Below are 14920 nucleotides of genomic sequence, written 5' to 3' on the forward strand. Positions count from 1 at the left end.
ATCTCTAATGAACCTAGATGCAAAAATCCTCAATAAAATTCTGGCGAATCGGATACAAAAACATATCAAAAAAATTGTACACCATGATCAAGTAGGATTCATCCCTGGGATGCAAGGCTGGTTCAATATACGGAAATCAATAAATGTTATTCACCACATCAATAGACTTAAAAATAAGAACCATATGATCATCTCGATAGATGCGGAAAAAGCATTCGACAAAGTACAGCATCCCTTTATGTTCAAAACTCTAGAAAAACTAGGGATAACAGGAACATACCTCAATATTGTAAAAGCAATCTATGCTAAGCCTCAGGCTAGCATCATTCTGAATGGAGAAAAACTGAAGGCATTCCCTCTAAAATCTGGAACAAGACAGGGATGCCCTCTCTCTCCACTTCTGTTCAACATAGTTCTCGAAACATTGGCCAGAGCAATTAGACAGACGAAAGAAATTAAAGGCATAAAAATAGGAAAAGAAGAACTTAAATTATCACTATTTGCAGATGATATGATTCTATACCTAGCAGACCCAAAAGGCTCTACAAAGAAACTATTAGAGCTAATAAATGAATTCAGCAAAGTGGCAGGATATAAAATCAACACGCATAAATCAAAGGCATTCCTGTATATCAGCGACAAATCCTCTGAAATGGAAATGAGGACAACCACTCCATTCAAAATATCTTCAAAAAAAATAAAATACTTGGGAATCAACCTAACAAAAGAGGTGAAAGACTTATACAATGAAAACTACAGAACCCTAAAGAGAGAAATAGAAGAAGATCTTAGAAGATGGAAAAATATACCCTGTTCATGGATAGGCAGAACTAACATCATCAAAATGGCGATATTACCAAAAGTTCTCTATAGGTTTAATGCAATGCCAATCAAAATCCCAACGGCATTTCTTGTAGAAATAGAGAAAGCAATCATGAAATTCATATGGAAAAATAAAAGACCCAGAATAGCAAAAACAATGCTAAGCAGGAAGTGTGAATCAGGCGGTATAGCGATACCAGACTTCAAACTATACTACAGAGCAATAGTAACAAAAACAGCATGGTACTGGTACCAAAACAGACGGGTGGACCAATGGTACAGAATAGAGGACACAGAAACCAATCCACAAAACTACAACTTTCTTATATTTGATAAAGGGGCTAAAAACATGCAATGGAGGAAGGATAGCATCTTCAACAAATGGTGCTGGGAAAACTGGAAATCCATATGCAACAAAATGAAACTGAATCCCTTTCTCTCGCCATGCACAAAAGTGAATTCAAAATGGATCAAGGAGCTTGATATCAAATCAGAGACGCGCCGTCTGATAGAAGAAAAAGTTGGCTACGATCTACAGTCGGTGGGGTCGGGCTCCAAATTCCTCAATAGGACACCCATAGCACAAAAGTTAATAACTAGAATCAACAAATGGGACTTAATCAAACTAAAAAGTTTTTTCTCAGCAAAAGAAACAATAAGAGAGGTAAATAGGGAGCCTACACCCTGGGAACAAATCTTTACTCCTCACACTTCAGATAGAGCCCTAATATCCAGAGTATATAAAGAACTCAAAAAATTAGACAATAAGAGAACAAACAACCCAATCAACAAATGGGCCAAGGACCTGAACAGACACTTCTCAGAGGAGGACATACAGTCAATCAACAAGTACATGAAAAAATGCTCAACATCTCTAGCTGTCAGAGAAATGCAAATCAAAACCACCCTAAGATACCATCTCACTCCAGTTAGATTGGCAGCCATTATGAAGTCAAACAACAACAAGTGCTGGCGAGGATGTGGGGAAAAGGGTACACTTGTACATTGCTGGTGGGACTGCAGATCGGTGCAGCCAATTTGGAAAGCAGTATGGAGATTTCTTGGAAAGTTGGGAATGGAGCCACCATTTGACCCAGCTATTCCCCTTCTTGGTCTATTCCCTAAAGACCTAAAAAGGGCATGCTACAGGGACACTGCTACATCGATGTTCATAGCAGCACAGTTCACAATAGCAAGACTGTGGAACCAACCTAGATGCCCTTCAATAGACGAATGGATAAAAAAAATGTGGCATTTATACACAATGGAGTATTACTCTGCATTTAAAAATGACAAAATCATAGAATTTACAGAGAAATGGATGGCATTAGAGCAGATTATGCTAAGTGAAGCTAGCCAATCCCTAAAAAACAAATGCCAAATGTCTTCTTTGATATAAGGAGAGTAACTAAGAACAGAGTAGGGATGAAGAGCAGGAGAAGAAGATTAACATTTAACAGGGATGAGAGGTGGGAGGGAAAGGGAGAGAGAAGGGAAATTGCATGGTAATGGAAGGAGACCCTCAGGGTTATACAGTGGAGGGGGTAGAGAGAGAGGAGGGGAGGGGAGGGGAGAGGTGGGGAGGGGGGAGGGTGGAGGACGGGAAAGGCAGCGGAGCACAACAGACACTAGTATGGCAATATGTAAATCAATGGATGTGTAACTGATGTGATTCTGCAATCTGGGTATGGGGTGAAGGTGGGAGTTCATAACCCACTTGAATCAAAGTGTGGAATATGATATGTCAAGAAATTTGTAATGTTTTGAACAACCCACAATAAAAAATTAAAAAAAAAAAAAACTACTCTAAGATTTCATCTCACTCCAGTCAGAATGGCAGCTATTAAGAATACAAACAACAATTAATGTTGGCGAGAATGTCGGGGAAAAGGCCCCCTTATACATTCCTTGTAGGACTGCAAATTGGTGCAACCAATATGAAAAGCAGTATGGAGATTCCTTGGAAAACTTGGAATGGAACCACCATTTTACCCAGCTATCCCACTCCTCAGTTTATACCTAGAGCACTTAAAAACAGCATACTATAGAGACTTAGCCACTTCAATGTTTATAGCAGCACAATTCACAATAGCTAAATTGTGGAACCAACCTACATGCCCTTCAATAGATGAATGGATAAAGAAACTGGTATATATATATATATATATATATATATATATACACACATACATACAATGTGTATATATATATATATATATATATATATATATATATATATATATATATATATATATACACAATGGAATATTACTCAGCATTAAAAGAGAATAAAATCACAACATTTGCAGGTAAATGAATGGAGTTGAATATAATGCTAAGTGAAGTAAGCCAATCCCCCAAAAAACCAAAGGCCTAATGTTTTCTCTGATAAGTGGATGCTGATCCATAATGGTGGGGGGAGCATGGGAGGAATGGAGGAACTTTAGATAGGGCAAAGGGGAGGGAGGAGAAGGGAGGTGACGGGGGGTAGGAAAGATGGTGGAATGAGATGGACATCATCACCCTAAGTATATGTATGAAGACACAAATGGTTTGATTCTACTTTGTATACCACCAAAGACATAAGAAATTGTGCTCTATATAGGTACTATGAATTGAAATGCATTCTGCTGTCATGTATAACAAATTTGAATAAATAAATAAAAAGAGAAAGTAGGACTTGCGCACAGCCCTCATCAAGAGGTAGAGCCACAGGCTGCAGGGTTCATCTCATGCCATCTGAGAGTGCTGCCAGGGTCCAACAGAAGACAGTCCTTCTTCTCAGAAGGGCAACAAAACAACACTTTCCCACCAGCCGAGAAGCCAGCCTCTTCCCCAAAGCGTGCCTATGTGTGAGTATTCAGAGAGCGGTCCAGACAGGGAGGGTGGAGGAGAGGCTCTTTGATGCTTTTTCCTTCCCGTAATGGCCTGATGAGCCAATAAGAGATGAGGATATTGAGCACAGGAATAGGACTCTGGTAGGAAACTATATGGAAAAGAGAATCCAGTGGTTCTCAGATTTGCCTTCCCCAAAACACTGATCCTTTCCTGCAACTTGTCAAAGATGAAAGAGATGGGGTGGAGCAGTAGAACTCTTGTAGGAGACGCCCTTTTTGATTTGTTCTTAGACTTCAACATTAGAAATCAATAACCAACAGAAAGACAATGAGGTGGGCACCCCCAAAATACAAGTGTCAAAGGCCGAGCCTCAATTCTTGTATTTATCTGCCTAGGCTGTCCAGCTATTGTCATGCATCCCCTCCAAAATATTTGGTATAGTTCTATGAACTTTCAGGAAATATTTGTAGGAACAAATCACTCCTCAATCTCGCATGAAAAAGAATCCAGGGGGATGGCACCCCACCTACCAGGCAGGTTTTCAACCAAGGGCAGGAATCCACTCTGCTAGCCCCGGTTCCCTCAGCACCTCGGACAGCGCCTGTCTCCCTGCCCTGTCCTGGCCAAGACCACAGCTCCCGACTTATCTGTCTCTCAGGGCAGAGCTGTGGAGCAGGCAAGGAAGGAAGGGGACCTGTGGCCTGCTGTGACTCATAGGATGGACTGCTCTTTTGTTGAAGTTACTGCTTGTGTATTTCATTCCTGTTCTTTTAAACTCAAGAAAGCTAAAAGATGCATTGGTAATGTCATTTCTCTGAGTCACTCAGAAGAAAAGCGGAAGTCTTGCGAGACCCTTCAGAAACACCCTGACCTATCTGGTCCCATCTCTTTTCATCTGCTCTATGCTCACTCTGCTCCCAGAATATTGAAATTCTTGCTAATCTTCTCCAGCTACAGCTCCCCGAGACACTGTATTGGAAATTACATCCCCACTCTGCCCCACACCGCTCCCTCTCTTCCTTGCTGTTTCTCCTTGTCACCGTCTAAAATACTATGTACATTTACAAATATATATAATTACCTATAATAGTGTGTACGTTCCGACAGTACACTATTATATGTTGTGCATACTATATGTATGTGTGCATGTTAAATAACACCTACCAGTTCATCTAATTAGCTTCTCACCAATAATGCTAGGCAAATAAGAAAGATCAATTTCCCTGAGAACTTCTGCCAGATTGTTCACATTTTATTGGGCACACTTTACATGTATTATATTTCAAGTATATCATGCTTCTCCAACTCCATCCCAATAGTTTTGATCTGTTTTCTTTATGGCAGCTTTCCCAGTACCTGGAAAACTTTCCCTGGAGGTATGTGTTCAATAAATATGTGATGAGCAAATGGAGAAATAAATTTACAAACAACCCTGTGAGGCTGGTCATAATAGCCCCGTCTTGGGGTGGTGGAACTCGGGCTCAGAAGTTTCTAGAAGCTTGAGCAAGGTGGCACAACAGAGCAAGCATGGCACTGGGCTGGAGTGTGGTCCAGGGGCCCAGGGTTCTTGGGTCTTCTGCCTCCTGATTGCCTGCTCCTCCACACTGACGTTCTCTCCCCAGACACCTACACGCCTCATGGGGCTCTTTTCCTTCCCCTCCAACGAAATCACTCCACACAGAACATAAAAGACAATCAGGTTCAGGTAGGATTGGGGGAAATTAACCGAAACCTTACTCATCCCTTGGGATGCTGCATTCACAGGGCTTCCAAAACTTTGCCTGGTGCCTCCGTCTCTGAACATAAAGTTCTAGCTTCCACCAAAGCCGCCTGGTGCTGAGGGGTGGGGGGTGCCCAGGACCCTCTGGTCACAACCTCTGCCACCCTGCCACCCTATCATTTTCCTTCACACAGCCTTAGGCACGAGCAGGCAGGGTTGCTCTGGACCCTTAGAAACAGATGTCAATGGCCAAATGCAATCTACTGTATCAGGGCTCCTCTTCCCCAGGAGGTTGGTGACCATCCTTGGTTACCTCTCCGGTGACTCTTCTTAAACATGACTCAGATATTTGTTTTCTTTAATACTTCATTTCTAAAACCTTATCAAAGGTATAATTTTCCCTCAGAAAGCAAAACTTCCAATCTGCCCTCTTGTAATCTGCTATAATTTTTCGAGTGCAAATACTTTTTCACAGTCCTTTTCCCTCGAGGCTGAAATGATATTTGAGACCTGGAAATGGAAAGAGAATCTTTCCAATTATGTGTTTGGTGTTTTATTATTTCAACCAATCCATATAAATGCAAATAGTTGAGAATTAGGACAATTCCCCTGAAATAGCAATCTCCCATTTTCCGTACACAAGATGCCTATCGACGCCAAGCTCACCCCAAGCTTATTAATGCAGTAACTCGTTTTCAGCTTTGAAGTAGTAAATAAGGCCTATCAGGCTATCTAATTAGCTCCCCACCAATAGAGCTGGGCAGACAAACTTACAGCAGGTTTTCTAATTTTATTGGACGTGCTTTCCGTATTGCTGGTTAGGCCTCGCTGTGCTGCAAAGTCTTGAGCTCCCACTTAGGGGCAGCTTCTCGCTGCACTTCCAGGTGCTGAGAGAGGAGTCCCTCTTGGGGCCTCAGGTAAGGAGAGTGGAGCTGCCCCTGGCCGAGTGCTCTGAGCGTTCAAGCTGCCCTATAGGAACAAAGGAAAGGACCACAGTGACAGAAAACCAAAGAACATCGGGGTAGCTAGTCCACAGGGTGCAGTGGGGCATCTTACCTTCGTCCGTACCCAGACACATGGAGTGAGCTGGGGAACAGGGTTTCCTTCACCCAAAAAAAAAAAAGAATATTTCAGTGATTTTTAAAAACATCACCGGCACATACCTGCAATCCCAGAGACTTGGGCGGATGAAGTCGGCCAAGGAGCATCCTGGTGTGTCAGCAGTGCCCCCATACCACCCACAGCCTGCACCTCGCCCATCACCCAGCAGGTCCTGAAGGCCAGGGCCAGTTTGTATCAAGACCAAAGCTGTGCCTGAGGATCTAGAAAATTAACCCTGCCAGCCTCTCAGGTGTGTGCGTGCACGCATGTGTGTGCACACACCTGTGTGGTTTGAGAAGCAGGAATAAGGAAAAACAAATCATCCCAGAAAATGTGAGTTTACCTAAGAAATGTTTAAAAACTGCTGCAGGCTATACCTGGTCCCTTTATATGAAAGAAGAAACAGGCTCAAAGGGCCAGGTGCAATTTGGGATCCAGGGTACGGAGGGAGCGCAAGGCAGGCAACACAGCGATGTATGTGACCCCCCTTCCCCTCTGTCCCACAGGCCCTGGCAGTGTCCTTAGACAGAGGACCCTGCACACTAGCTCTGGGATGAGGACAGCAGTGGACTCCTGTCCCCAAAGGAAATGGAAGGTGTGACCCAGGTGTTAGGCACTAGAGTTGAGAGGTGATCGACTCAAAGCCAGGGTCCTGGGGGGAGCAGACGCACGGTCTTACAGACCATCTGGTCTTTAGGGGGGAAAATGCCACTGGGAGGGGACAAGAGACAGCCTGTGTCCCAGAGAGGTCAGAGAGGGCCGCCTGAAGGCCTTGCACTTGAGGAAGGCTCCTCGGTGCTTCCCTAAATGTGTCTCCCTGAGGTCCCTGGTGCCTCGCTAGCTTTCCCCCATACTTCATGCTCATCTAGACAGCAAGAGCAGACCAGACCACACCCAAACCGTGAAGCACAGAGGCCAAGACAATCCAGAACTGTGTAGTCCTTGGGCTTGCTGTCACCTCCCAGCACTGTCCCCAGCCAACCCTGCCTATGTGAAGACTTGTTTTGTAGAACTCACTCGACGGAGCAGGCTGCCTGGCCACTCTGAGACCTGCTCACATGAGACCATTCTCTGAAGACTCTGTGTCTGTATGTAAAGCTGGTGACCTAAGACAGTGCCTTTCCGAAGCTTCTGCGATGGTGAGTGGTGTCCAGTGAACACCCCTAGCGTGGTGCAGACTCTGGGGTGAGTGAGCCCAGCATTGCCCTCCTGCTTTTGGAAATAGCACAACAACCAATGCTACAGTGACTTTTTTAAAAAAAAGCAATGTCAAGACTTTCCATGGAAAAGTCACAGTCAAACCCATTAATTTGTACAATACTCTGTGTATTAATAAGCACTCATAACTACACCTTCAAACTAATTTACCACACAAAGAGATTCAATGGAAAAGGCGACGGCACCTCCTCAGAGGAATGAGAGGACCTCAATCAGCACAGTTTTGAAGACTGAGCTCCCCAAAGACTCCCCCACCCATCAGGGCAAGCAGCAGGCTGTCCTCTTCGTGTTTTAATTTTAAAAGGCAACAAATTAACCAGACAATCCATGTTTGAGTTCCTTTAAAACCAGGAAAGGGAAGAAAGAATTACATCCAGAGGGGTCCAGTGATACTCATGGTGTGTATTGATCGACTGATTGATACAGTGGTACCGACAATGTTTCCTGCAGTTAGTTTCACAAGATGCTATTACAAACCCAAGTAGCACAGCCCAGAAGAGTTGGCCCAGCTATGCCATTTGAGAAAACCATATTTAAAAGAAAAAAAAAGAGCATATCTCTATCTCACTGTGGTATTCAATATGACAATACTGCAATATTACAGGCAGGGAAAAAACATCATACTTTCCTCATGACTGTAAAAAAACAAACACTCACACCTTCTAGTCAATCTTAAATCAAAGCAAATGTGTCCGACCCCATTTGGAAAAGTTGCTTACTGAGCACAGAAATGGGTTTTTCTCTCACAAGCAAAAGTTTGGGACAGGTTTACATTTTTCTAAAACTCAATTTACTCTGAACCAGTTAGGAGAGGCAAGATTTGAGGATTGAGAGCAACTGACACTTAATGATGAAGATAGGACGGACTTTAGCCCATCAGTCACACTTCACATAGTTGGAGATTAATTCCCAGAGTCCTTTGCACACTTATTCATGGTTTTGCTCTTCGAAAGGAAGTTTTTTTCATTCCTGTGCCAACTCCATTGCGAAAGGACCTTTTCATAGATGTCTTCTCCAAAATTGGCTTTAAAAATGCTGGTTCCTCGCTCCCATCCAGCCTGGCCAGGCAGCTGCTCAGCAGGACGAGAAAGTAATCAGGCTTCCCAGACACCTGGCGATTCTGGTGGGGGAGGGAGGAGAGAATATAGCTTTAGGTTAAAAGTTTATTGCAACAGTAACAATTTTCAAAATCTTTTGGGGACAAATCCAATATATCTAATCTTCTTAAGGGCAGATATTCTGCTAAAACACAACGTATACTTTATCCAGATACAAAATATTATTTGGAGTGATCTGCCCACTTATCTAATTTTGCACTCCTTATGTAATTGCTGCTGTTTGGCATTTATATCAGGCACCGCATAGTTATCTTGTTGCTGGAACTTTATAAGGAATGTTTCAAGCAGCTTTAATTAGTCCTGGGAATCGTTGGAAAAATTCACTTAGAAACACCACCCAGGATGACCAAATTCCAGGTTTCAGTCGGGAGCACGTTCCTTCTGGGCTGTCCTGGAGACTTGCCCAGGGTCCCCGAAGGGAGGTCTCGCTGTTTGGAGCCTGGCATCTGCAACTTTTGGCTTCCCGTCCATCCCTCATTAGCCATGGGAGGCCTGAACTGTGCTGGCCACCGTTGGGACACTGAGCCAGAGAACCAGGTCTGGAACCCCAGCGCAGGAGCTGGGCACCTAAGTCTAAAGTTCAACCCCACGTTGGCAGATGAGGAAACTGCACTGGAATGAGGATGTGCCCCCAGCCCCAGGGGAGAGCCGGACCCAGGGCTCCCTGAGAACTGTCACCACTCTCAGGCTTTCTCTCTTGTAAGGTTTCTGAAGAATCGCAACACACTGACGAGACACTAATACAAATCTCATTGGTAATCACAGCAGTGATTTGTCAGTGATCTCTGGGCTATGCTTTCTGTACTTCATCTTGTTTTATTTCCCCCAAAACCTCTATGAAGCAGGTACTATTAATTCCTTGGTTTCAGATGAGGAAATAAAATGGCCTGGAGCTAAAGTCATTCAAAAGCTGAGGCATCTGATCCAAGCCCAGGTTTCTCAACTGCGTAGAAGGACAAGAGCTGAATGCTTTTATTACAAATAAAGATGCATGCCGCAGAGCAGACATCATGCCCTTTGCTGTATCCATGCAGGAAGAAAAGTTTGGCCTCGGGTTACTGTGTTTGGAGGTGGAAAAGGGGCTCAGATGTTCCTGGAATCCTACACCCCCACAGGGGTGGCCTCCTGGGGGCTCCAGCAGTCAGACCTCCCAGGCAAGCCATTCCTCGTGGCCCCTGGAAGAACAGATTTGTTTTCTTTCTTTCTTTTCTTTTCTTTCTTTTTGATTTGGGAATAGGCAAAGACAGTTTCATAAATATCAGTTATGGGAAAACCAATTCAAAAACTCAGAGTTGAACACCACTATGTGTTTTTCCCTGTTTCAACAGAGGGAACCTAAACATGATAGATTAATGCCATCTATTTTAAATTCTCAGCAGGAGGGGCCTCTGAGTCACTGCAGGAAGGGAAGCAATCCAGTTCTCTCCAGAAACGCTCCTGATGCCAAGTTTGTGCTAAGAACAAAGGTGCCAGCTCTGGTCATGAGCTCCCCAGCCCTTCCCAGGAAGGCAGCAGCTTGCTGCTCCAAAGATAGCCTCTGCCAGGCGGGCCCCTGGCCTGGTTGACAGACTTCATGAAGTCCAAAGCAAGTACAATCAACTCCTCCATGCACCTTCACCTTAATCAAATGGACACAAATACCATCCACATCAGTACCAGATGATGGGTTAGGAGGAGAACAAGAGTGTCAGGTGCAACAGCAGAGATACAGAAAATGCAGTGGGAGGAGAGATGTTTCATTTATGAGCAAAGAGGTCTCATAAGTATTTTAGAAGAAAGAACATTTTTAATTTAAAAAAGCAACAGACAAGTGCCTCTTGTTCAACAGAAACGTCACAAGCAAATCTTTGGGGGAAGAATAGAAAGTCATTAGGAAGACATTTGAGACAATATACCAATTTATGGTTTGTGACTCATCAACTTGATCAATGTGGTGTCTTATAGAATCGATGACTAAATTAGTGTCGAATACTCATAGGGATAAGAAGGGGAAAGAGAAGCTATATTAAGTAAATGAGAAATAGAAAAATGGCAGATGCAAGAGTAGGGAGGGACCAGTAGTATAAATAACTAGGTCATCATGTCAGGACGAAGATATGTCATTTAGGATCGGTGTGACTTCTCTTTATCCTATAATTGATTTCATAAATCACATTGATTTCAAGAATTACAGTATGATAGGTTAAGTTTTAATGAAGAAAAGTTGAAGTTCACGATGTCATAAACAACCAAAGATATTTTAAAATTTTAACCAAAATATTGACATAAAACAACTAAAATATCATAGAAATAGTATTAAATATTCCAAAGAAAGACATTCATTTTCTGAACATCCTAAATGGCTCAGTGAGCATGGTTGAGACCTAAATCAATACTCCTGAATAAATACATGAATTAATATTTTATGTAACATTTCCTTGAAACCTCGCAGTTTCTCTACAGTCTGCCTCTGAAAAAGGTCTCCTTTTTTTTCGTAAAACTAGAAAACTCACTGTTTCTGAAAATGATCATAGTATTTTTTATGTAATTTCAATGGCTAAATGTTTGCTGTGACTATGAGATGATGCATGTGGAATAAATAAATTGTCATGGGCAAGAAATTACATTTTATACCAAAAAGAACATTTCCCTATGCAGGGGGCCCATCCCAAATAATCCACAACACATTTAACACAGCCCAGCATTGCTGATAGTCATATAAAGCTCCCTTTAACCACTTGCATGAATCTGCTTATACTTTTTTTAATTGAAAGCTCTAAAAATAAAGGAAATTCCTGCTCCGTCCTGAATTCCTTGAGATGAGTTTGAACTTAGGCACTCTAGAGGTGCACTACTAGTCTAGCCACCTATCAAGCATCGAAAACAGAGCAAAACCTTTACCTTAGATGATAGAACTGGATAACAGGGAAGCACGTGCATTGTGGACAGCAGCAGAGTGAAGACAAGGCTGAATTTTAATGAGCTGCAGAGTAGGAAAAACAACCACCTCAGATTTAGTCTCATATTGACAAGTATACATTTGAAGGCATATAAAAACCCAACATTTCTCATTGAAGAAAAATGAAGTGTTTTACCTAATCATGTTGGACTTTCCAAAATCTGCGCAGGAAGGTGGTTTTATTGCCAAATTCCTCACGCTTGCCGGAAGACGCTCCTGCAGTGGCCCTTTTATACCAGAAGAGTTTAGAAGTAAAAATGTCATTGGGTCCCTTCACATGTGACTGGTTGGTCTGGCTGTGGCCTTTTGTTCTTGTTAAGTAGGAAAAGGACAATAATGTATAAACATTGTCATGGAGTTACTAACAGTTGACTTAATTTAAAGGTTACCATTTAGAATGCCCTTCAAAAGTTTGGTCCTCTACACCACATCAGTGTGACATAGATGGCCAGAGGTCTCGAAAAGAACCCAAAGATTTTTTTTCTTTTTATTTGGAGCTTAAATATTTTAGAAGAATGACATTAGTTCCTTGAATATCTCAGACATCTTGTTTCAGAGACTGACGCAAAAGAAATGGTTATAAGACCAAAGATGTAGGCAGATTATTCTCAAATGACACATGCAGGTTATTTAAGGTCTCTCTGCTAGATTTCGTTCCTTTAGAACTTCATCTGTTAAAGTAGGGAAGTAATGGTGCACCCTTTTCCACTGGTCCTCCAAGTCAAGGAAGTATGCTGGTCTGACCCTCCATGGGCACTCTCCAAGTCCCAGTCCAGAGTTCTGTGAGCACCATCCTACATGACTCCTCTGGGAAGCCTTGGGGCCCTGGTCTTCAGTGGGCATCGTGTTAATCAATTGGCCCAGGAGCCCTAAGTGGGAGCAGATGCTGCTGAGCTTCAATGGAGGACAACATCAAAGGCAGAGCTTTCTGCTTGGACAGCCAGCGCTTCTGAGATGGGGGCAACATGTTTATAACAACACCAAGGGCAGTCCTCACCTCCTCGAGATCAGCACCTCTTGGAGGACAGTGCTGCCCTGTGTCTGGGACATTTGTTACCATTTATAAGAGCTGCACCCCTTTCTTTTGAGACCTGCCACTCCAGATGACTCACATGCAACTGTCAATGCTAGAGTCCCAGTTTGCCTATCACAAAAAAAAGCAGGTGGACTCTCAAGAGGACCCAGATCACAGCACTAGCACCAGGCTGGGGACCTGGGCCAAGAGATCCAAACACCTTTGTCAGGAAGTTCTTGGGGACTTCATATGGGCACTGGAAGACAAAGGGCCTTCAGAGCAGCAAAGGCTTGAACATACACATTTTATTTCAATGTTTCCTTAAATGCAGCTGAAATAAACACACACACTCACACACGAAAAGAATAGGGAGGAAGATGACAGTAGCAAGATTTTGTTGAGGGATGAGCAATTGACTGAGTAGATCTGAGAAATGTGCCAACAGACCATTAAAGGACTCCAGTGACTGAGTCACAGTGGAACCAAGTGCTTCACCTGTGGTGAGCACAGGGCTGAAAAGACAATCAGGCAGAAGTTTGCATGCTTCAGTGCCACGCCCCTCCCACTTCCTATTTTCAGACAGTGGGACTTGGGAGGAGGGTAGAGGTTTTTCCTGAGGAGAGGGCAAACCGGATCTCCCAACAGAGAGAGTCGGGCTCAGTGGCCCAACCAGCCACCCTTCCAAGAATAAGCTCAGACCAGCCTGGGATGCAGTGCTGAGACCCTGGACCTCTGTCCTGGCCACTCCCAGCACACTCTAGGCAGGTATTTTTTCCCTTAAGACAAGCGAACCCAAGATCATCTCTGAGTTCTCTGACCAGCCCCAGAAGAAAACCTTGGAGATACAGATATCAGGGTTTCCTAGTAAAAGCATCTCAGCTGGAATCCACTGAGTCCTCAGCCGAAAACTCCCAATAACACACAAAATTCTTCCATGGATTTTCTGGTGCATACTCTTAAGTATAAACAGGAGACCTGGATACAACTGCAATGACTATTTATAAACTTCTAACCCCCTAAGAGCACAGAGAATGATAGAGATGTCAACAGCAATGTTGTTGACAACAACAAAAAGTAACTTGAAAGAAGTAAGAGAAAATAAAAGAGGAGTTCACTGCATCAATAAAACAAGAAAGAAAGCTATGTAAAGAGAAAAATAAAGGACAAAAAAGCTTATGAAAATTAGAACTAAAGAAAACTCAGTAGAAGAATTTAAAGATGAGGTTAACTAAATCTCCCAGACATTAGAGAAAAAAGGACAAAGAAGAAAAAAATAATAGAATAAAAGAATAAGAGCAGTCTAGTATATCTAACATAGAAGTAATAAGAATTCTTCAAGAAAAATAGAAAACATGAAGGAGCAGAAAACCTCAATAAAAAACTCAGGAACATTTCCCAGACAGAGAGTGATGATCTTTCAGAGCTAAAAGACTATCGAGTGTTCAACCCAATGGATTCAACACATACCAAAACATGTTGTAAAAAAAGTTGATCAGGGCTGGGGATGTGGCTCAAGCAGTAACGTGCTCGCCTGGCATGCGTGGGGCGCTGGGTTCGATCCTCAGCACCACATAAAATAAAAATAAAGAGGTTGTGTTCACCAAAAACTGAAAAAATATATTGAAAAATTCTCTCTCTCTCTCTCTCTCTCTCTCCCTCTCTCTCTCTCTCCTCTCTCTCTCTTAAGAAAAAGTTGATCAATTTTAGATCCTATCAACTTCCAGGTTATCTGCAAAAAGTCAGAAGTCAGGAATAGTTTGGGCTTCTTAAAAATAACACAGAGAATTTAGAAGTAGAACAATGCTTTCAAAATTCTGGAGGAAAAAAATAATTCTAATCTAGAATTTACTTCTGACAATTCAAAAATAAACAATTTATTCCTCTTCTTTAAGGGTAAGACTATAATAAACATTTTCAAATATATAAGATCTCAAAGTTTTACTTTCCATAAACCTTTTCTCAGAAAGCTACTTCAGAGTATGCTCCATCAAAGTAAATACAAAATCCGGTAAAGAGAAAAATGGGAGGTATACATCCAGGAGATGAACACAGGAGACAAAGGCAACAAGCAGCTTGGGGTGGGTGAGAAGGCAGTGGGAAAGAATTCTACAAGAGGATGAAAGACAGACAAAGTCTAAACACCCTGAGAG

At 42.7% G+C, this 14920-nt stretch overlaps 1 protein-coding gene across 1 annotated transcript; it reads right to left on the reverse strand.

Moving 5' to 3' along the window:
- Positions 1-8630: 8630 nt before the first annotated feature.
- Nps (neuropeptide S) lies at positions 8631-11820 on the reverse strand. Its single transcript, XM_027930184.2, has 2 exons — positions 11698-11820; positions 8631-8810 (listed from the first exon to the last, which is right to left on the reverse strand). Exons 1-2 carry the CDS (start codon positions 11818-11820, stop codon positions 8631-8633), a joined length of 303 nt encoding a protein of 100 aa, XP_027785985.1.
- Positions 11821-14920: the final 3100 nt, after the last annotated feature.

This window comes from Marmota flaviventris, chromosome 4 (genome assembly GCF_047511675.1).
Source record: "Marmota flaviventris isolate mMarFla1 chromosome 4, mMarFla1.hap1, whole genome shotgun sequence".
NCBI lineage: Eukaryota > Metazoa > Chordata > Mammalia > Rodentia > Sciuridae > Marmota > Marmota flaviventris.